This window comes from Zootoca vivipara, chromosome 1 (genome assembly GCF_965207765.1).
Source record: "Zootoca vivipara chromosome 1, rZooViv2.hap1.1, whole genome shotgun sequence".
Lineage (NCBI taxonomy): Eukaryota > Metazoa > Chordata > Lepidosauria > Squamata > Lacertidae > Zootoca > Zootoca vivipara.
In genome coordinates, this window is record NC_142582.1 from 129,692,157 (window position 1) to 129,716,283 (window position 24,127).

General features: G+C 50.7%; 1 protein-coding gene across 2 annotated transcripts in view; it reads right to left on the reverse strand.

Annotated features, from left to right (window-relative positions):
- Positions 1-18,296, reverse strand: part of SAMD4A (sterile alpha motif domain containing 4A) — a 108,178-nt gene extending 89,882 nt beyond the window's left edge. For both annotated transcript variants that reach the window (XM_060270901.2, XM_060270895.2), the window contains exons 1-2: positions 18,087-18,296; positions 15,443-16,230 (exon numbers count right to left, since the gene is read on the reverse strand). In XM_060270901.2, the coding sequence (XP_060126884.1) occupies positions 15,443-15,638 (196 nt within the window). In that variant the 5' untranslated portion in view covers positions 15,639-16,230; positions 18,087-18,296. The remainder of the gene's footprint in view (positions 1-15,442; positions 16,231-18,086) is intronic.
- Between the last annotated feature and the right edge of the window lie 5,831 nt (positions 18,297-24,127).

A 24,127-nucleotide genomic window follows, 5' to 3' on the forward strand; every position in this document is an offset into this window, starting at 1 on the left:
GGTTATTCCTCAGTGGTCAACATACGAATCTTAATGGTGTCACCAAAGGTGAATCGTCTGATTGATCCGTGTGGATAACATTAACCGACCTCTCTTATCCATAGAATTATTGTGCACATAGAAGTCTGGAGATAAATAGGTCTCCGTGACTTGGTCATGATGTCCCCAGAATGGAAGATGACTGGATCCCCAAGGACGTGCTCTGCGGGCAGCTGGCTTCAGGCACCAGGCCCATTGTCAGACCAAGTCTACAGTATAAAGATGTCTACAAACATGACATGAAGGCTGGTGACCTCAACCCTGCCATGTGGGAATCCCTTGCAGGGGACCGCAGTACCTGGAGACAGGTTGTGCATCCATAGCAGTGACCAGAGGAGGAATGACGACTGGGAGGAGAGCGGAGAGACAAAACGCCATGGTGCATCTGCAGAAGCCCAACCGGCTGCCTTCCTCTGCCCCAGCTGCAACAAAACATGTCTCTCCCGTATTGGTCTTTACAGCCACAGCAGGCGCCGTAATTCTCCATCTGTTTGAGCTTAACTTCACTCCTCCGTTGTCTCCCGAGACAGACGCCAACAACAATATAGGTGGGACAGGAAGGTTGTGTCCTTAGGAAGAACTTCCTGACAGTAAGAGCTGTTCGGCAGTGGAATTTGCTACCAAGGAGTGTGGTGGAGTCTCCTTCTTTGGAGGTCTTTAAGCAGAGGCTTGACAGGCATATGTCAAGAATGCTTTGATGGTGTTTCCTGCTTGGCAGGGGGTTGGACTGGATGGCCCTTGTGGTCTCTTCCAACTCTATGATTCTATGTCTTTCTACCACCTTTCTAAAGCTTTCTCCAGGTTTCCCGTTATCAAAGGCCAACCATCCAACATTCAGCATGACTGGACAATCTCACTGGCTTGACTGCCTCAAATCACGGTTTCAAAAATCTAGGTGGAAAAACCCTGATTAGACGTGATGGAACTCAACCCAGGCCGATAAATTTGGGAACTTCCAATGTTCTGCCCACTTGAGCCAACAGCCCTCACCTACTGCCACATCATGGCCCAGTTCTAATTAAGAGGACCGTGGAAGAAATTAAAGAGACAAGAGACATCAGCTCTGAAACATTTGGGCTCACAACCACAACAGTTTATATAAGTGTCCAGCAAATGCTTTCTCTCTTAAGAGCTCAGAGCTTGTCAGAGCTCTGGAATTTGGCACCGGGGGGATATTCGGTGATCTAATCAATTATTACATAAAAAGGAAACAAACGCAACTGCAGATTCTTACTCCTCCTGCATCAGAAGATGCTTTTCTAGGTACTCTTGACAAGATGAGGCTTGGAAATTGCTATGCTACTGGGGGTGGGGGCAGGAAGGCGTCAGAGAAAACGAACTCAAAGGCCCTAATAAATGAATTGTGTTTAGTAGGACAGCAAATCTACATGAGCGGGGTTTTTCCCTCCAAAGGTACGGAGGCATCTAGTAATCGAGCAAAATGTTTTTTTTAAAAAAAGTACGTTAACAGAATTACTTATTGAAAACTGCGGATGTCGGGCACCATCGAAGCATTCTCCTGCCACCCACTTCACTCACACAAATGCCACAACCCCTGCATAACTCCCTAAAAATAAAAAGAGATCGCTATTTTTAACTTTGATCCCCCCCCACACTCATATGCATATTCATGCAGAGATTTAATGTTGTTAAAATCTAAGTTGATTAATCAAATCAATTTCAGCCTGGTGACAGTTCTAATATTTTGCTTCTTTTTTTCCAGAGAGAGAGAGAACTATTCGCCACTATTCAAACCACTGTTGCAGATGGGAGAACTGAGGCACTGAGACGATGGTTATTATTAAGCTTAGTTTATATCGGTAGCGCCCAAACTTTTTCAGACAACCTCCCCCTCGGTTCCGTAAACTCCTCCCACTTCAGTGCCCCCCCCTATCCTATCCTGTTCTGTAGAAAGCATCATTCAGAATAGCGCATTGCACGATCCACTAAGGAAGATAACGGCACGATAAAATTCAAAACAGCAATGATTAATTGCACACTTATTCAAAATCCAATTTAATTTATTCAGTTTCATCAGTGCAACAAAGCTTGTGAACGTGATCCAGTGATACCAGAGTTGCTGTAAAGGTGAGAGTAATGGCCACTCTGGAGCAGGAGAAAGCAAGCTTGTTCCTTCTTCCATGTGGCAGCCCTTGAGATATTTGAAGGTGGCTATCCTATCTCCTCTCAGTCTCCTCTTTTCCAGGCTAGGCATACCCAGCTCCTTCAACCATTCCTCATCAGGCTTGGTCTCCAGACCCTTGAACATCTTGGTCTCCCTCCTCGGCCCACATTCTGTCTGGTAAATATCCTGACCTCTCCTTGCCTTACCTCCCATCCCACTTTAAGAACCCTGGGCTTGCTGATACCCTTGCTTGGGGCCATCACATTCCCTTGGTGATGGGCATGAATCAGGACACCTTCCCAGCTAGCCAGCCCAGAAGGATGTAATATACCAGGCACCCCCAAACTTCGGCCCTCCAGATGTTTTGGACTACAATTCCCATCATCCCTGACCACTGGTCCTGTTAGCTAGGGATCATGGGAGTTGTAGGCCAAAACATCTGGAGGGCCGCAGTTTGGGGATGCCTGTAATATACTGAAAGGTGCTCAGAAGCACAGGAGAATCAAGAGGCTTCACCCCCCCCCAGTCCATCTCGTCATGTAGGTCATCTGCCAGCACAACCAAGAAAACATTGGTCCCAAACTCAGTTCAGAAGCGAGCCTTGAAAACATCTATACCAGTAGTTTCCCCTACGCCATGGACCATCGGTGGATGATTCTATTGGCAGAGCATGAGTCTCTTAATCTCAAGAGTCGTGGGTACGAGTCCCACATTGGGCAAAAGATTCTTGCATTGCAGGGGGCTGGACTACATTACGCTCACGGCCCCTTCCAACGCTGTGGTTTTCTTTGCCTGTTGCAACAACTGCAGTTCCACAGAATTCAAATGCAGCATAAGGAATAAAAGCAGCAATAAAAACACAATTAGAAACCAGTATGAACATTCAGTGGGATGGAAGTGCCATCTCCTTCCATCTTCAAATCCATAGACAACCTGTGAGCCAAATGAAAGTAAAAAATGGCAACCCACCGGTGATGCATGGATTTCAGAACCGCCGATCGATGCAATCACTTTCATCCAGGGGTTCTCGTAAGCAGCTTACGTTCAAGAGGTGTATAAATTGTGCTGTGGTTAAACCACTGAGCCTAGGGCTTGCCGATCAGAAGGTCGGCGGTTCGAAACCCTGTGACGGGGTGAGCTCCCGTTGCTTGGTCCCAGCTCCTGCCAACCTAGCAGTTCGAAAGCACGTCAAAATGCAAGTAGATAAATAGGAACCGCTGCAGCGGGAAGGTAAACGGCGTTTCCGTGTGCTGCTCTGGTTTGCCAGAAGCGGCTTTGTCATGCTGGCCACATGACCTGGAAGCTCTACGCCGGCTCCCTTGGCCAATAATGCGAGATGAGCGCGCAACCCCAGAGTCGGTCACGACTGGACCTAATGGTCAGGGGTCCCTTTACCTTTACCTTAAATAAATAAAACAAATGCATCCAACATGTTCTGGAGTCAGCTTGTCAACAAGCAGTCAAAACACCTTGCCTCCTAAAATGTAACATTTATGCAACTCGCCAAACACCCGCTCCCCAAAGAGCGATCTCATGGCAGCCTCCTTTGTGAGCTGAATCATCTTTCCTTAATGAAGCAGTTGTCTTCTGCAAGACCCCCACCCCTTTGCCCCGATTCAAGGAGCCAGACGGGCCAGGACGCAAACGCGGGGATGGATCTCACCTCTGCAGAGATCTTGCCCACACCCCCAGGTTACAAAACCTGATGCATTTGTAAAACAACCACAACCGACCACCGTAGCAGCCGCCAGGACCGGTTCTTAAGGAACTTTTTGTTGTTTAGTCGTTTAGTCGTGTCCGACTCTTCATGACACCATGGACCAGAGCACACCAGGCACTCCTGTCTTGCACTGCCTCCCGCAGTTTGGTCAAACTCATGTTCGTAGCTTCGAGAACACTATCCAACCATCTCGTCCTCTGTCGTCCCCTTCTCCTAGTGCCCTCAATCTTTCCCAACATCAGGGTCTTTTCCAAGGATTCTTCTCTTCTCATGAGGTGGGCAAAGTATTGGAGCCTCAGCTTCACGATCTGTCCTTCCAGTGAGCACTCAGGGCTGATTTCCTTCAGAATGGAAAGGTTTGATCTTCTTGCAGTCCATGGGACTCTCAAGAGTCTCCTCCAGCACCATAATTCAAAAGCATCCATTCTTCGGCGATCAGCCTTCTTTATGGTCCAGCTCTCACTTCCATACATCACTACTGGGAAAACCATAGCTTTAACTATACGGACCTTTGTCGGCAAGGTGATGTCTCTGCTTTTTAAGATGCTGTCTAGGTTTGTCATTGCTTTTCTCCCAAGAAGCAGGCGTCTTTTAATTTCGTGACTGCTGTCACCATCTGCAATGATCAAGGAACTACAGTGTCTGAATCAAAACAGGTAAAGGCCACAAGGTGAGACTGTGGCCCAGGTGAGATGTGAATTTGGGGGGCGGAGGCTGCTCCGAACGCCTTGCAGGGCAATAAACGCCACCCCTTCGGGAACAGAAATGTTTCAGCTGGCAAGTGCAATTCGGGAGTAGCAAAAGCGCTGACTAACGTGGCCTAAAAATAGAGCAAAGCATTCAGACTAATTATTATTTCAGTTACTCGGGCTGATTGCAAGAGGCAAGGCAATTCTTGGCGGGAAGCAAATGTCAAATTCACCTTGGCGGACCACAAAAGATAGCGGGAAGGGAGGTGCTGGAAGGCAGCAGTAAATGTGGGGGTGAGATTAAGGCAGAGTTTGTAACCAGGAGGCAGGAAACTCAGTAGAAGTCATAGAATCATAGAATCATAGAGTTGGAAGAGACCACAAGGGCCATCCAGTCCAACCCCCTGCCAAGCAGGAAACACCATCAAAGCATTCCTGACATATGCCTGTCAAGCCTCTGCTTAAAGACCTCCAAAGAAGGAGACTCCACCACACTCCTTGGCAGCAAATTCCACTGTCGAACAGCTCTCACTGTCAAGAAGTTCTTCCTAATGTTTAGGTGGAATCTTCTTTCTGGTAGTTTGAATCCATTGCTCCGTGTCCGCTTCTCTGGAGCAGCAGAAAACAACCTTTCTCCCTCCTCTATATGACATCCTTTCATATATTTAAACATGGCTATCATATCACCCCTTAACCTTCTCTTCTCCAGGCTAAACATACCCAGCTCCCTAAGTCCCAGCCAGTCGTCCAGCTAGAGCAAAACAATTGAGGGAAAAGCCTTTTCACAGGAACACAACAAGAGCCCTGGTATATCAAGTCAATGGCCCACCTAGTCCAGCCTCCTGTTCTCACAAGGGCCGACCGGAAGCCTGCGGGAAACCCATTAAAAGGACCCGACCACTAGAGCCCTCTCCCCACTGTGGTTTCCAGCAAAGAGTCTTGAGAAGCATTGTTGCCTTCCAGCTGGGAAGGCAGAGCATAGCCATTGGGGCTTGTAGCCAGGGTTAGAAACTCCAAGATATATAAGCCAGCCGCCAATGGGTCCTCAAACCAGGGTTACAGTGGCCAAAACAGAATGCCTGCTTGCCATCTTTGGGCCAGACGGCTCAGAAGTCATCTTTTTTTTCAATATGACCTTTTGGTTCCTGGAATTCGCTCTGATTGCGCAGATAAAACATCGCGTGTGTCGCTAGTGGTGTGTCGCTAGTGCCTGGAAACTGTCACGATCCAAGGATCCTCAGGCATGCAACTCCAGATGGTGGAGACACCAGGCGCCAAGACTCGGGCATCTCCACTTGGTCGCAAGTGGCAGACAGCCAGGTGCAAAATGCGCCCGGCGCCTGGCTAATTTCGAACACGGCTAGTTGCCACTGATGGCTTTTAAAGTCATCCCATAGACAGATATAGCTAGGTTCTAACCAGTGTTTAACTCCTTTTTAATTATTGAGGTTTTTATTCTCTATGTTTTTAGCTGTTCCTATTCGTCTATAAGCTGAATTAAATCTCTGTCTGGGGAAAAGGCCAGGATATGAATCAGGGCCGGCTCCAAGGCAAGGCTGGGTGGTGCACCAGGCTGCCAGGGGGGCGCCCTGCGGCAGCCGCGCACCACCCGCCCGCCCGCCAGCCGTGCTGGGAAACGGGGCGGGGGACGCCAGAGGGATCTTCTAGCCAGGGCGCCAGATACGCTTAAGACGGCCCTGATATGAATGAATATAATAATAAAGGAAGCATGCTAGCTTACTGGTCATCACTGCTACCTGTGCACTGCATAAAGAAGTTCTTCCTTCTATGTGTCCTGAATTTTCCAACAGCAGGTTCAAGCTGGGACAGACAACATCACTCCAGGGACCCTGGGCTGGATGGCAGCTTTCTTCTGGAGGACATGTCAACTCCCAGAGGGCGTAACTCAGAGCAAAACCAGGGACAAAGAAACTTCACCAAGGAAAACTGCAGCATAGCTTCACACTTCAAAAGACAAGCGGAAGCTCTTGTGACCCAAAGCCCAAAATGAATGTGTTATCTTCAGTTGGTGGATTTTTAAAGATAAATATTCACCAGGCACCCCCAAACTCGGCCTTCCATATGTTTTGGGACTACAACTCCCATCATCCCTAGCTAGCAGGACCAGTGGTCAGGGATGATGGGAATTGTAGTCCCAAAACATCTGGAGGGCGGAGTTTGGGGGTGCCCGGTATTCACAATACACATGGACGAGGATGCTCAGACAGACATAGCGAGGCTCAGCAAGGCAAGAGTTAATGACACAAACCATTGCACCGCAGGTGGGGAATCTTTGTTCCTCCAGATGCTGCTGAACTACAACTCCCATCAGTCCCAGCAAGCATGGCCAGTGGTGATGATGTAGTCCATCAACCATCAGGAGGCCTGAAAAGGTTACACATATTTGCATTGGCTTCCGGCACAGACATGGTCCAAGAAAATGCCACAGGAGGCAAGCCCAGTGTGTGCAATCCATTCGTAATCTGGGACAGAATGCACAAATAAAAATGAAGATTGTGCACCTACACACGGACAAAAGAAGAAGGTTTTCCCCGCAGAGCAAGCCAGCCTTTTTGCAGGCCCAAGTTTGTGTGTGTCAAATCTTCCTAGGAAACCCAACTTCGTCACTGGTTCAGTGCAATGCTATACAGTCGTACCTCGGCTCCCGAATCTCTTGGGTGTCAAACGTTCCGGCTCCCGAACGATAAAAAACCAGAAGTGAGTGTTCCGGTTTTCAAATGTTCTTTTGGAAGCCAAACGTCCAATGGGGCTTCCGCGGCTTCCGATTGGCTTCAGGAGCGTCCTGCAGCCCATCAGAAGCCACGCTTTGAAATTTGAACGTTTCGGAATTCGAACGGACTTCCGGAACGGATTCTGTTTGACTTCTGAGGTACGACTGTACCTGCAAGTCTCCCTCAGAAAAATGGGTCGCAGCTTCAGCCGGGCCTGCCAGCAACGGTCAGATGTTCAATTGATTGAAGGATATATATTCCACCCTTTGGAGCGAAGGAGCCCAGGGTGGCAAAGATGTCCACAATTTCTTGTTTTCTTTTTAAGAAAAAAAGCATTTTGAAAACAGTAACCATTAAAAGCATTATTTCACCCAGTGATCTTAGGGTTGCCAGGGTCGGTATTCTTCAGCCAAATGGGGAGAAGACAGCCAACAGTCCTACGTGCCAAAACTCTTACCTGTGGTTAAAGACAGCCGCCAGCTTTATTTGTGAAACAGCTAAGGACACATCCACCCTATTCATTTAAACATATACTAAAAACACATGGCTTCTCCTGGAGAATCCTGGGACGTGTAGTTTACTCCCAGAGAGCTACAATTCCCAGCATCCTCAAACTACAGTTCTCAGGATTATTTTGCGGCGGCAGGGGGGGGGGGGAGAGACCATGTGCTTTAAATGTGCATACAGTGTGCGTCATGACATGGCAGGAGAAGGCTTGCCTGGCGCTTGACAACCTGGGAAGGGAGCCCATCTTGGAGAACGGAAACTCTGATCCTAAACCTCCACTGCCTTGCGAGACAACTTGGAGAGAAGTAAAGGCTCAGGAGTAAACCCTACACAGATCTGGAGCGGAGTCCCTAAGGCGGTTAGATGGCACCTTGTACGCCTCCTTCCGGCAACTCCGGCTGCCAAGCTGGTGCCAAATGTCTTGCTCTGCTTTCCTTTGGACCCCATCAGCGAGACCGGGGGGGGGGGTCTTGTCGTCTGGGCAGCTCAGGACCTCCAGACACACTGCCCAGGCTTGCACCCTGAGGAGGTGACTTTGATACAGTGGTTTGACTTCATTGTCTTCCAATACCATGGATCGGCAAACTAAGGCCTGGGGGCTGGATCCGGCCCAATTGCCTTCTGGATCCGGCCTGCAGACGGTCCAGGAATCACCATGTGGATCAGCGTGGGGATTCCGATCGTTCGGGCTGCGCCATTTCCCGCCCCCTCTCCCTCACACACACACCGTGACAGCGCCTCCTCCCTCCCTCCTCCTGGCTTCTCCCTGCCCTGCCTAGAGGAGGAAGGGGGCTGGGCTGAGCTGGCTGAGAGCCATTTTAAGCAGCCCCTCTCTGGAGCCAGCCCTTTCGTGCCCCTCCTCGTCCCTCCACCGCCACCGCCAGCCCCTGCTGCTCGCAAGGCCCAGGTAAGCAGCCACCGGGGCTTTTGCTGACCCCTGCTCAAGACAGACAGGTGCCCCCCCCTCGCCAAAAGGTGCCCCCCAACAGCTTCTCTGGGGTGACCCACCAGATAGGTTTCGGAGACACAAACTTCAGCACAGCCTCTGAGCAGCCAACCGGCTGGAAGCTGCTCTCGGAGGGCAGGAGGGAACAGCTGCCAAAGGAACTTTGCAAGCTCCGTGTTCCAACGCGAACTGGAAGGACACACAGAGTTCTTCCCTCCGCGTAAACACTGGGGGCTCTGTTCAGCATCCTGCTGCAGCTGGGCCTCCTGCGAAAGGAGGACAGAAAGAAAGCAGCCTCCCCCAAAACGGGGACCGGCCCATGCATTTCTGACCCCCCATCCCGCCCCCCGCCCCCACCAAGCCACGTGCAAGCCGCAGGGTGCAAACATTTCATCCGCAGCCAGAATCAATCCGGCTCCTTCTCCTTCAACAAACAGCAAAGGTAGGAAAAGAGCTGGGAAGAGAGGGTTCCCCTCCCTCCTGCAAATAACACAAAGCCGAAACAGGGTGCAACCCTCCATTGACAAGGAATTGTCCGGGGGGAGGGGGGACCTCCTTCCAGAGTGTTTTTTTTAGCGTAAACACATACCAGAAACAAAGCACATCTGGCATGCTGGTCAGCTACCTGCCTATTATTTGACCACATTAAAATATTCTAAGAATACCACAGCATTGATGATGGCTTTTGGGGGGGGGGAAATCCCAATAGCGTTACCTGTGTGAACAAGGACAGGAATGAGATTAGACCGCGCCCAGCAGTCAGGAGGGAACCCGGCAGCAGAGCTAAGTTTGCTCCCCTCAATACCTGCAAGGAATCTCCAAACAGGAACAGGCAGCGGGTGCAACAGCCTTCGCCAACCTGGCGCCCTCCAGAAGCTTTCAACTCCCTTCAGCCTCACGCAGCAACTCCCAGAGCAGACAGAAACTGCAAGGGTCTTTGACAGAGCATCCATTTGGATCAGGGCTGTTCCTGGAATGCAGTTAAAAGGTAGGCCGATTCCTGCGATATGATGAAGAGTGCCTCTGAGTACATGCAGAGAGCCCTTGCCTCCAGCGCAAATAAACAGCCACACACTTAAGATTAAGTCAGGGAGGAGAGCTGCCAGGCAGGCTCAAATCCTGACACTTCCCTGCCCAAGTGGGCCCTGCAGTAGAATTTTGTTGTACTGTATAAAAGGTAAAGGGGCCCCTGACCATTAGGTCCAGTCATGACCGACTCTGGGGTTGCGGCGCTCATCTCGCTTTATTGGCCGAGGGAGCCGGCGTATAGCTTCCAGGTCATGTGGCCAGCATGACAAAGCCGCTTCTGGCAAACCAGAGCAGCACACGGAAACGCCGTTTACCATCCCGCTGTAGCGGTACCTATTTATCTACTTGCACTTTGACGTGCTTTCGAACTGCTAGGTGGGCAGTTCTGTATACAGTGTTGTACTGTATACAGTGCTTCTATTCAGTGGTCTTTCCAGCCAGCCAGCCCTTCCTCTGGGATACTCCATTCCACCACCACTTCAATCCTCTCCTGGTTTTCCATTCCCCGCACTCCGCTTAAACAGACATTTGGCATTCTGCAGTCCCTGAGCATGCTCAGTCCTCCTTTGAGCTGTTTTCCACTTCTGCAATCAGCTTCAGAATCATCGTGTAGAGTAAGACAATATCACCACCTCCACGTTGCAGTACATGAGCGTGTCAGGATGTGAGCTGCATGCCACTTAGGGCTAACCTAGCAAGTTCGCGGCACAGATATTTTGCAAACTGGGCACTTCCCAGTTCAATGTTGTGCACCGGCTCTTACTTCTGCACTAACCTCTGAGCATACGTAGAATGTTCTTACCTCGCAGGTCAGGAATTTGAAAGCAAGTATCACTGTTGAGCGGCTTCAGGCTGCTATCCCGAGGCGCACGCTCAACAGCTGACAGCCGCAGTGGAGGCGGCCCCAGGCTCGCGCCCCCCACGCGGGGAGTGCGAGCCTGGGGCCACCTCGCCGCACCTCTCAGCTGTTTTTTATTATTATTTTTCTGTTTTTATATATCCTATATAATAAAGTGCAAGCGTCTCTGCGTCCAGATTCCCTGTGTCCGCGCTACTGCGCATGTGCCCCACGGACACAGGGATTGGACGCAGAGACTGGACGCACGCGCTCTCCCCCCAACCCCTCTGCCTACCGTTTACCTACCTGCGGCCGCCAACCGCCGCTCCCCGTGCGAGCGAGCTCTGTCTCCACCCAGGCGCACTCGCTTCTAAGCAGCAGGAAGCCGAAGCGGCAGCGGGCACCGAGGGAAGCCGGCTTTGGCTTGGCGGCGGCGGGAAGAAGGGGAGGAATTCCTCCCCTTCTTCCCACCGCCGCCAAGCCAGTCCACGAGCCAAAGTGCGGCGCGGCGGGGGCTTTTCGCCGTTTGCCTTCCCGAACCCAAGGGGGAGGCAAACGGCGAAAAGCACCCGCCGCGCCACACTTCGGCTCGGGGACTGGCTTGGCGGCGGGGGCTTTTCGCCATTTGCCTCCCCCCTGGGCTTCCCCTCCGTATATATATTGGGGGGCGCCAGAAGGTGATCTTGCCTAGGGCGCAAAAAACCCTAGCACTGTCCCTGAGGAAGTGACATACAAAAGCATCTCCAGCAAGACAGCATGTCACTCATTTTCACCATTTGGTTCCAACTGACTGCTAGCCATGACTCCTTATCTGGGAGAGGAGCTAAATTAACCGTGTGGATAAGCTCAGTTGATCGAGAGGACAGTGCTCATAACACCAAGGTTGCAAGTTTGATCTCTATATGGGTTGGACTTAAATCAGGGGTCAGCAACCTAAGGCCCGTGGGCCACAAGCGGCCCAGGGGGGTCTTTTAACTGGCCCACGAGCCACCCCCGAACCAAGCCGTCCACTCGGCGAGTCCCCACGTGCTGCGCTAAACCGGTGCAGCGCGGTGGTGCAGGGACTCGGTTCCGCGGCGCCAGAAATAATGTCTGCGCATGCTCAGACACCGAAAACCGTGTCTGCGCAGACACAGATGCCAAAAATCGCAGCGCAATCCACCCACAGAGAGATCTCCGCTAGATCATGGGTAGGCAAACTAAGGCCTGGGGGCCGGATCCGGCCCAATCGCCTTCTCAATCCGGCCCGCGTACGGTCCGGGAATCAGCGTGATTTTTTTTACATGAGTAGAATGTGTCCTTTTATTTAAAATGCATTGCTGGGTTATTTGTGGGGCATAGGAATTCATTCATCCCCCCCCCCCAAAAAAATATAGTCTGGCCTCCCACAAGGTCTGAGGGACAGTGGACCGCCCCCCTGCTGAAAACGTTTGCTGACCCCTGACTTAGATGGTCCTCAAGGTCCCTTCCAACTCTACAATTCTGTGATTCGGCTCCAAAACCAAGATCAAGCATGCACAACGAAGGGGTCCCTAGAGAAGCCAGAACGAATATTAGAAGGGGTGCTGTCACAATGTGGAATGCCCTCCCTTCCGAGGTGCACCTGGCCTCATTTTGACATCAATTCAAAACACGTCTTTTTGCATAGACCTTTGGGGGTGGAAGATCTTGTATTACTTAGCTGTACGGAGCTATATGCAACCTGCCCTGAGATTGCAATGTGAAGGGTGAGTTATAAATACCCATAAACAAACGAAGAGAACAGCAAGTGGGCCTAGGCTTGCATTTGCAAAACCAGCGCAGCACCAAAGCAGAAAGCACAAGCCCACAAGCCCTTCCTTCTCCCCACTCGAGAGACTCCTTTGCATTTTGCATTCCTGTGACGTGACTACTCCTGAGCAGCTGCTCGGCTGGATATTTTTTAAAGGGCTACTATGAGACATTCTTAAAACCAGCAGCTGCTTTGGAGGGTCCAAAGAGGTGCCCTTTTCTGGTGGCTAATACCACTGAGCATTTACAAAACACTTCCCAGTGTTCAAAGTGCCTTGCATACATTATCTCCAGACATTACAACAACCCAGTAAGGCAGGCCACTTGGCTGAGACTGAGACTGGCTTATCTAAGGGCATCTGATGAGTTCATGGCAGATGAGCCATTTGAAGCAGACTGTTATTATGATGATTATTTTACTAGAGTGGTACCTTGGTTCTCGCCTTGGTACTCAAACGTCTTGGAACCCAAACACTACAAACCTGGAAGTAAGTGTTCCGGTTTGTGGACTTTTTTCGGAAGCCGAACGTGCTCCGTTTTGAGGATTATGCTTCCAATCTGAGTGCCACTCTTTACGCTGAGGTCTTTCTGTTTTTGCCTTTTTATTTTGCGTTTCTGTTTTTGTAGCTCTTTTTTGTTTTGTTTTTGTGACTGTGTGGAACCCAGTTCAGCTACTGACTGAATGATTGCTTCTTCAGATACACTGAAACAGAAGTCACCAGATCCTTATGTATAGTCAGAGGGTGGGGTGGGGGGTTGATGGGAATGGGTGATGGGCTGATAGGAGTGGTAAACCTGTTGATGACTGTTAACGACTGTCAGCCCATCACCCATTCCCATCACCCCCCCACCCTGACTATACATAAGGGTCTGGTGACTTCTGTTTCAGTGTATCTGAAGAAGTGTGCATGCACACAAAAGCTCATACCTATGACAAACTTAGTTGGTCTCTAAGGTGCTACTGGAAGGAATTTTTTTATTTTGTTTTCACTATGACAGACCAACACGGCTACCTACCTGTGACTGAATGATTGTGTGACTGCAGTACATTGTTTATTGCTTTGATTTTATGGATCAATGGTCTCGTTAGATAGTAAAATTCATGTTAAATTGCTGTTTCGGGGGTTGTTTTTAAAAGTCTGGAACCGATTAATCCATTTTGCATTACTTCCTGTGGGAAAGCACGCCTTGGTTTTGGAACGCTTTGGTTTGGGAATGGACTTCCGGAACGGATTAAGTTTGAGAACCAAGGTACCACTGTATTAAGCTGTCTGTCAGAATGCTTTCTACTACCGGTATGTTTTTATCCTTGATGATTTGTAATGTGTCTCAAATGTTGTACACTGCCCTGAGATCTTTTGATAAAGGGCGGTATATAAATTGAATAAATCATCACCATCTTTACTTTCTTGGGCTCCATGATCACTGCAGATGGTGACAGCAGTCACGGAATCAAAAGACGCCTGCTTCTTGGGAGAAAAGCAATGACAAACCTAGACAGCATCTTAAAAAGCAGAGACATCACCTTGCCGACAAAGGTCCGTATAGTTAAAGCTATGGTTTCCCCAGTAGTGATGTATGGAAGTGAGATCTGGACCATAAAGAAGGCTGATCGCCGAAGAATTGATGCTTTTGAATTATGGTGCTGGAGGAGACTCTTGAGTGTCCCATGGACTGCAAGAAGATCAAACCTATCCATTCTGAAGGAAATCAGCCCTGAGAAGGACAGATCCTGAAGCTGAGGCTCCAATACTTTGGCCACCTCATGAGAAGAGAAGACTCCCTGGAAAAGACCCTGATGTTGGGAAAGATCACAAGGGCACAAGGAGAAGGGGACGACAGAGGACGAGATGGCTGGACAGTGTTCTCGAAGCTACCAACATGAGTCTGACCAAACTGCGGGAGGCAGTGGAAGACAGGAGTGCCTGGCATGCTCTGGTCCATGGGGTCACCAAGAGTCGGACACGACTAAACAACAATAAATCTCAATTTTGTTGCTACAGTGCAATCTGATGCCCTCTCAAAAGCTAGCCTCGCAACATCAGAAGTTGTAACAAACATTTTTTTAACTATCCTTTTTTCCACCGGAAGCATGTTGATCTTCAATTATCAGCCCCATGCAACGAGAAACAAACATGCAAAAAAAAAAATCTCTATTTGGCAGCAGCAAACTCTTGGGGCACCTGGCAGAACAGGTGCCTGGATTTTATCTCGTTCTAACCCAAGCCATGAGCAAATCTTTGCACTCATTTCCTTCATGCCACTGCACAGACACCGAGGGAGCTGCTACTATGCAGCACCCAAGGGAGAATACCAAAAATTAAAACCAAGCCTGCCCATCTAATTTTATGAGGCAAAACACAGCACTTTCCAACGAAAGGACATATTCCCTCGCTGAAACGTTTCCAGTAAAGATTTCTTGCAAAGCGGCACGAACTGCTTAAATTGACCTATATTAGGAACACTGCATATATGAAAACAGCAATTGCCATTAACACACACACACACACAAAATTAAGATTTCTCTCACTGGATCTTCCAAGATTGGAAGTGGGTGGGTGGGAGAATTATCTAGCAGCCTGCAGAAGGCCACACTCGATTGCTTCTGCTTCTTCACGCTGCTGAAGAGGCAGAGGCAACATTGCTCAGGAGGAGCCTAGGAAATCCAGACTCTACGTGACCTGAGTTACTTATGTGACAGGAAGTTCCGTGCAAGGGAGGGAGAAGGCGTATCAATCATTCATGCTACTGGAGTTACACCAAAGCTTTTTCTGCTTGCAGCAAAAGAGAGGAGAAGAGGAAAGGAGGGGGGGGGAATCCCAGCAGCAGTAAATTGCTTGTTTTTTTTGCTGCTGCACCTTGTGTGGAACCAGTGTGGTTTCTATGGGGTGCCCCCCCCCACAACTCCCTCCAAGTATGAGTGTTGTGCACCGGTCACTCCAAGAGAACAATGTGGCATTCAAGACAGATTGGATGCACCAAGCGGCGAAGGGGACGGAGAGAGGGAGGGGCAGAGGAAGAGAGAGAGAGAGAGAGAAGGATCTTACCAGGATTGTTGGCCTCGTTCTCAAGGATGTGGAGTTCGGTGCAGTCCGCCAGGGAATGCTCCAGGCAGAGCTGCAGGAAGCGAGCTTGGCTCCGGCTCACCCTCTTCAGCAAGGAGAGCAATGCAACAGTTTGCTCGCACTCGTTCCAGCCCTTGAACCAGCCTGCCAACACTCCGACCTGGTCTCGAAACATCATGGTTGGCGTGTTTGTGTGCGTGTGTGCGTGTGAATGCACTCGTGTGTGTGCAATGCTAAGAGGAAGGGGAAAATGTGTGCATATACAGGGGTGGAAAAACTACAGGAAGAAAACCCTCCTTAGGAGTCTTTTCTTCTTCTTCTCCTTCCCACCCCCTCCTGAAGTCTACTTTACGATGGTGTTGTTATTGCAGAAATAAGACAGATGTTTGCGGATGGATCTTGACGTGCGATTGCTTTCCTGGTGCGCACAGGCTCCCTCTTTCTCTCTTTCCAGGCCGAGATACCGGTGGCTGCCTCTTAATTCTTCCAAAGACGACGACATGCAGCACAGACAGAAATCGGGACACGACACGCGGACTTATATAGCTCTACTTCTCAACAAGGCACAGCACTGCGTGGAGATCATGCAGGTCCCTGCGTTGTACAGCCGCCGCTGCCACCCGTCACTCTCCCTTTCCCAGTCTGGTTATTTTAGCCCCGTCGTCGCTGGCTCCTCGCTCCTTGCTGGGGAAGCGTTCTGGACCATCCACAGCCGCAGCATTCCTTGCCGAGGAGGGGTTAAAGAGGAGGAGAAGCAGCAGCATTCACAACTGTTGGAGAGAGAGGGAGGGAGGGAGAGAAAGAAGAATTTTGCTGTGATGGTAACGATGACACACTTTGCAAGGCAGTGCTATGATTCAGCATGACAGAACCCTCGGCTCACTTCCTAATATGACAGAGGGAAAATTTGGGATCTGCGATAACAAGGAGGGAGGGGAAGCGTGCTCCTTCTTTTATTTTGCGAAGGAAAGCAGCAGTGTGATGTTTTGCAAGGTTTCTTTAATTAAAAAAATCCTCTTCCCCTCCCGGAAAAAAATAACAGGTCAAGCAAACGGAGGGTGCGGGGAGAAGGGGCGAGACAGCAGACACTAAATATGCAGCCCACACACAGCGGCAGGTGTGGGTTTTGCATCCTCAAGAGATTTAGAAGGAACCTCCCTCCCACACAGTGCGGAGGAGGAGGAGAAAGTAGGGAGCTCCCCCTGTTGCTTCTATAGCCCATGAGCAGATTCTCCCAAGGTAGGAATGTTATCTGGATTGGGCCAGAGGGGAAAGAGGAGCAAGGGACTGCAATCCTATCACTCACGGCAGGGAGGACAGAAGAGGGGAAAGTGGAATTGGGGGGGGGGGGGAGAGAAGCACACACACTTTAACACTGTGGCTACAGAGAGCTGATGCAAACCAGCCCCCAAACCCTGGTGTTCTGCTCTCTCCTCTCCTGCCTCCTGGACCAGGAAGCAGTGGAAGAACCACTGCAGCTCTCCCGGACAGGATCCAAGCATCTCCTAAGCAGCCGGCTAGCCAGCCAGACCCTCCTCCCCACTCCTGGATTTAGGCCCCCCTGGCAGCTCCAGCAGGCAGGAGACAAAAATAAACTCTACCAGTCGGTTTGCTCAACCCCCCCCCCTTTCCCAAGACCACAGGCGCACACAGTTCAACAGAGGAGGAGGCGCTCTGCTTGGATCCCGTTCCAGGCTGCTAAAATAAAATTCGGGGGGGGGGGGAAACAGGCTCCAGTCGCCGTGCCCCCCCTCCTTCTCCAATCAGCTGTTCAAGCTCACAGGGGGCCACCCTGCGTGTGCGAGCACAAGCGCAACTCTCACTTCGCACAAACTAACGCGCGCCCGCGACTATTGGGGGTCCGCCTGCCCAAGCTCTCTCTCTCGCGGAAGGAACGAAACAGCCCACTTTTATCGCCCGAACCCCCCTAGACGGGGCGGGGGGAGCCTTTAATCCAAGGACCGTCTGTGGGTGCTGGGAAAGGGGAGAAAAAGTTTCCCAAAGGCAGGTGGGATTCTTGAACTGAACTCGGATTATGGAGGGGGGGGGGAGAAGGGTTTTCTGTTCGGGGTTGGGCTCCCGATCTCCCCCTCCGGATAAACCGCAGCGGCGCGACGTGCTGCGCCCACCCGCCCCTCTGCGGTCGACGAAGCGGCCGGGCGGTTGCTTGGGTGGGGGGCGCCTGGGGACCTGAGATGGGGATCCCAGCATAGGAGCCAGCTCCTAGGGGCTGGGGGCCTTTTGGGGGCCCCAATAAAATATTTGAGGGCCCCAAAGTTGATGGGCATTGGCACTCAAATGGTGTGCGCGCGCCACCACGTCTTGGGGTCGATTACCTCCCCCCCCCCACAAAAACCCAATTTATTCGAGTTGGCACCCTTTAATCCCAGGAAAAGTGTAGCCCGGGACCTCCTTTCGATGCTCCCCCTGCACTAGCGCCCTGCGCCCTCGGAAGGGTCCCGAGTCAGGGCTTGGACCCCCCCCTCAAAGTCTCTCCCACTTAAGGAGACCCTCTCCAAAGGAACTCCGTGGAAGACGTCGGGCTACACTCTCAGGACACCCTCCGACGCCGCCCGCCCCCCTCGCGTCACGGACGCCCCGTCCCAGCCCAGCCCGAGATGCCCACCTGGCTGCGGTCCGCCCTGGGCTGCCGCTGGACGGGAGGGGGCGCCGCTTCTGGTGGCGTCGGCGGCGCCTGGCGGTGCCCGGGCTGGGCCATGGCGTGCAGCCCGCGCAGCGCCCCCGGCAGCGCCCCCCAGCCCACCCTCCCCGGCTCCGGCTGCGTCTGCTGCGCTGCGTCCCCTCGTGGCGCCCGCTTCGCTTCCTCGGCGCGACTGAGCCGCGCGCCCCGCGGAGCCCCCGCTCCCCACCGGAGGGTCATTTGCATAGGCCATGACGTCATGGCCGCGAAGAGGCGCAACGCCCCCTCCCCCGAGGAGCGGCCGGGGGGGGCGGCGCCTCCTGCTCGCCCTCCCCCTCGCATTCTTCCGCCGCTGACTCAGCCACAGGCGAGGCGGGCGCACGGGGCGCGCTGCAAGGATGCCTGCGTGCAATGGGGTGGTTTTTTTGGGGGGGGGCTCGTGCAAAAATACCATAAAATAAGACACCAAGGCGGCCCCTTTGCAGCGTCTCCAAAGGCATCTCCGCCCTGCCTGCGTGCCTACAGGTTGGGGGTGTCTGAGCTGGAAACGGGTGGGGTGCTCCTTGGTTTTTTTTTTGCAACCGACCTGGCCTTGCAAGGAGGCGCGACCTGGCGGCCGGAGTTCGGTGCGCGTCCGCGGAAAGGCGCTGGAGGAGCCTTGCAGGCGCGCACACAGACTCACACACACACCCGCCGCCCGTTTAACGCTGCTGCATTGCAGATCGAGGCTTCTCCTCGGTTGGGGCGGGTAGGTGGGGTGGGGTGGGGTGGCGGGAATGGCGTTGCAACCGAGCTCCCCAGCCTGCGCGCCCCGGAGAACTAAACGTCGTCCAGGATCTTGGCACGGCGCGCCAGGAAAATGCCTGTCCCCACTTCTCCGAGCAAGGGGAACTTCGTGAGCAGCGGTAGGAGGGGCGAGGACACCTCCCCTTTCTAATAGCTGTCAGAACCCAGATGGCTGCATCCCATCGAATGGCACCACAGCACCCCAGGGTGCTTTCCCCTTCAGCCTAGCTCTCAGGGTCTCTCCAAGTCCCCAGGTGCATACTCCCTGCAAACCTTCCCCTTTTTTTATTTAATAATGATTTTTATTGATTTTATAAACACAAAAGAGATAAACAAAAGATCAACAACAACTTAAACAGTAGAACACATTAAATAACAATAACATAACAATAAAAAAGAAAGAAAACAAACATCTAAATACAAATCCAAATTTCTTTAACATTGTATATAGGAACCTCCTCGAGTTCCCTCCGTCTGCTCTTCATTTCATTTTTATCTTTTAGCAATTTCTAATGCATTTCTATATACATATCTTAAAATTTCAAATCTACTGGTATCCTTTCTGTATACTTCGCTTAGATTTTAAATCCTCAGCTTCTATACAATTCTAAATCTATTCTTGGTATACAATTTTTGCATGTTTTTTCAAATAGATTTTAAAGTCTTTCCACTCTTCTTCTGTCGCTTCTTCTCCCCGGTCACAAATTCTTCCGGTCATCTCAGCCATTTCCATATACTCCATCATCTTCATTTGCCAATCGTCCACTGTTGGTAATTCATGGGATTTCCGGTTCTTAGCTAGCAGAATGCAAACTTTTCCCTTTTTGCCCCTCCCACTAGCTTTGATGAGGGTCGCATTCCAAAGGCGGAGAGAGAGATTCCAGGCCATTAAGGGATGTTCTTTGCTCCAGCCATGGGGAACCTCCAGATGTGGTTGGATGGCAACCATCAACGCCAGCCAGCCTAGCCAGTGGTGAGGGACGACGGGGGTGGGTGGGGTTGGAATCCATCAACATCTGGAGGGCCACAGGGTTCTTCACCTCCTCTGATAAATGCCTTCAAATATCTGAAGGGCTGCCCCATGGAAGATGGAGCAAGCTTGTTTTCTGCCACTCGAGAGTAGGACCTGAACGAAGGGACAATGGCGGACCTATGCAATGCCAAATTTTGGTGCCACCCGCCTCTCGCCTTCCATTCTGCATCGGAGTTGCAGTGCCCCTGAGGCTCTGTGCCCAGTGCGACCAAACAGCTCATGCTTCCCTAAATCCGTATCTGCAATGGATTCAAATGACGAGGAATAAGATTCTGACCAAACTTTCTAACAGTAAGAGCTGTTCAACAGTGGAAGGGACACTCTCAGAAGGTGGTTGACTTTCCTTCACTGGAGATTTCTAAGCAGAGCTTCTATGCCCGTTTATCAGGGATTATTTATCTGTGATTCCTACATTGCAAGAATTGTAGAGTTGGGAGGGACCTGAGGGTCATCTAGTCTAACCCCCTGCAATGCAGGAATCTTTTTGCCCAACGTGGGGGCTCAACCCCACAACCCTGAGATTAAGAGTCTCATGCTCTACCTACTGAGCCATTGTTAACTAGTAGCCTTTGATTTTCTAATTTTTATCTTTCATTCCAAACTGCATTACAAAAGTGATATGGATTACAGTTTAAATATATACATTAATTACCCCCTCCCCCATGAACGGCATTTTAGGATTCAGAATGCATTTCTTCAAAACGCAATATAGTCTACAAGTAGAATTAAGAAACTTCTATTTAATCTAATATTTGATCTAATTTCCCACTCCCCACTTATATAACCTAACTAAAGCAGTAGTCATAGTCCCAACTCTATTCTGCCTTGGTCCGACCCCACCTGGAGTCCTGTGTCCAGTTCTGGGCACCACAGTTTCAGAAGGATGTTGCCAAGATGGAAGGTGTGCAGAGGAGGGCGACCAAGATGATCAAGGGTCTGGAAACAAAGCCTTATGAGGAGCGGTTGAAGGAGCTGGGAATTTTTATTCTGGAAAAGAGGGGACTGGGGGAGATATGAGAGCCCTCTTCAAATATCTCAAGGGCTCTCACATGGAAGAGGGAGAAAGCTTGCTTTCTCCTGCTCTGGAGGGCAGGACTTGAACCCGTGCCTTCACGTTATAAGAAAGGAGATTCCAACTTAACATATGGGGGGGGCTGGCAGTAAGAGGTGTTCGACAGTGGAACAGTCTCCCTTGGGAGGTGGTGGACTCTCCTTCCTTGGAGGTTTTCAAGCAGAGGTTGGATGGCCACCTTTCATGAGTTCTTTAGCTGAGTTTTCTGCATTGCTGGGGGTTAGACTAGATGACCCCTGGGTACCTTCCAACTCTGCGATTCTGTGATTCCATGACTCCATTGATTAGGTGGACATTTCGTTTTTCTCAGTTCCCAGAACGGTTGAGTTGGGTTCATCCAACTCTTATTCAGTGGATCATATTTTCCCTTTAAAAGGTCCAGACCGGTAGGCTAGCTCACCTTATCCTCGTTGCTTTGCATGCAGAAGGTCTCCCAGGTTCAATCCATGGCATTTCCAGGTAGAGCTGGGAACGTCCCCCTTGCCAGAAACCCTGGAGAGCTGCTGCTAGTCAGTGCAGACAGTACTGAGCAAGATGGACCAATGGTTTGCATCACTATGCAGCCTTTAGTTACTTGAATGAGAGCTGCTGCTAAGTGTGACCCGATTGCAGCCGTTGCAGCAAAGCTGATTCTTCAAAAGCAGGCATCTTGCATACTCCATGCCAATGTCCAATACCAAGATGAAGGTCTACCAGGTTGCACATTGAGAACACTCACTTTATGGAAGTGAGTCATGGCCAACTGACAGCTGCCAGGAGCAATGCCTCAAGGCCTTCCATATGCTCTGCATCAGGACAATTTGGGGCATCACATGGCAGGAAAGTCTCAAAAGATGTGCTCTTCCAAGCAGCAGTGGAGCTTCATGCTCCGCTACTGGGGGCGGAGAGCAGGCGCGCTGCCCCCAGTGACGTGGTGCACGTTCTGGGGGCGGGGCGCACTGTGTGCAATGCCGTGGTGTGCGGGCCGTACCGTGCCGTGCCCAGTGACGTGGTGCGCATTTTGGGGTGGGGCACGCGTTGCGGGGCGGGCAGTGGCGATGGCGCCCCTGGGATTGCGTCGCTCGGGGCGATCCGCCCCCACCGCCCCCACCTTCCTACGCCCCTGCTTCCAAGCCCACATTTCCAGCAAGTTCACACTTCTGTCTCAGCAATGTCCACCCTGCTTGCTTGGTCCACAGAAAGGAAGATGGCAGGATCCTCAAGGACGTGCTCTTGCGGGGAACTGGCTTCAGGCACCAGGCCCACTGGCAGACCAACTTTGTAACACAAAGATGTCTGCGAACTTGACATGAAGGCTGGCAACATTAACCCCGCCGTGTGGGAATCCTTTGCAGATGACTGCAATGCCTGGAGATGGACAGTGAGGTCGGGCATCCACAGCAGTGACCAGAGGAGGAATGACCACTGGGAGGAGAGCACAGAGAATAAACTCTATACAGTAAATGCATCTGCAGCAGCCCAACAGGACGCCTTCATCTGCCCAGGCTGCAACAAAGCATGTCTCTCCCACATTGGTTTCTACAGCCACAGCAGGTGCTGTAACTTCACCCCTAAAGGCACACTCCTCCATTGTCTCCCGAGACAGGCGGATGCCAGCAACTAAATGGGATTGTCTTAAGTCCCTTTAACAGATGGGAGGCGGCTGCAAGGCAGGGAAAAGCCTAGAGCAGGCACCCTCAAACTGCGGCCCTCCAGATGTTTTGGCCTACAACTTCCATGATCCCTAGCTAACAGGACCAGTGGTAAGGAATGATGGGAATTGTAGTCCCAAAACATCTGGAGGGCCGAAGTTTGGGGATGCCTGGCCTAGAGGAACCTCACAAGGCGAAGCAGGCAAATCAAGCTCTTCTGAAACTTTGTGCCCATTTGTTTGCAGATGTCAAGTGCAGCAGCGGATGAGCACCGTTTGAAAAAAACGTGCACATTTGAAACTGTGGCCGCTCTCCTAAGAGGAAAGTGCCATCTAGTGGGCAACTATCAGAATCACAGTGCCGTGTTTGAGAATTCCTGCAGGATAGCTTAGGGCCTCCAGTGTTTCTCAACCTTTTTTGGGCCACGGCACACTTGTTCCGTGAAAAAAATCACGAGGCACACCACCATTAAAAAAGTTAAAAAATTTAACTCTGTGCCGCCCTATATTATATGTGCCGCGGAACAGCGGTTGAGAAACGCTGGCTTAGGCTGTGTGCATTACCTGGCTTCCTCTAGCTCACCTGCCATATTCTATGGCCACGTTGGAATTTGAACCTGGGTCACTCATATAAAATTTTAATTGAATTTTATAAATATTTTTTGACAAAACATCCATTTTACATATAATATCTTCTTCTTCCTCCTTCTTCTTTGGTGATCCCTCCTAGCCAAGTAAGATTGTCTTCCATAAATCCGGTTTTAACAACGAGTCCGTAAGTAACTGTGGAGGCCAATTCTGGATCCACACATCCTTTCACAGTAGGGACATTGGTTTCTGGGTGGGAGTTGATCACGGTGTGGATTTGCCAAGCGTGCCTTACCACTTGGCCATCTTGGCCTGAGACTTCCCTCCTCCTCAACTTATGGTTTTCCTAATTATGCTCTGATATTGCATTTTGTTGTTGTTGTTATTATTTTGTTGTTGTTTAGTCATGTCCGACTCTTCGTGACCCCATGGACCATAGCACGCCAGGCACTCCTGTCTTGCACTGCCTCCCGCAGTTTGGTCAAACTCATGTTCGTAGCTTCGAGAACACTGTCCAACCATCTCGTCCTCTGTCGTCCCCTTCTCCTAGTGCCCTCAATCTTTCCCAACATCAGGGTCTTTTCCAAGGATTCTTCTCTTCTCATGAGGTGGCCAAAGTATTGTTGTTGTTGTTGTTATTATTATTATTATTACCCTTAAATCCAAATCTTAAATACAACATTTAAACATCATATTGATAATAACTGATCTCTCTAACCTTACAAAACTTCTTGTAGCCCTACTAACGATGTCAATTGTTTACAATTGTCTCTCAAATACAATGTAAATTTATTCCAGTCTTTCAAAATGGTCTGGTCCTACTGGTCCCAGATTTTTCTGGTTAGTTTTGCCAACTCCGCATAGTCCGTCAACTTCATCTGGCACTCTTCTTTTGTTGGGATCTCTTCCTGTTTCCA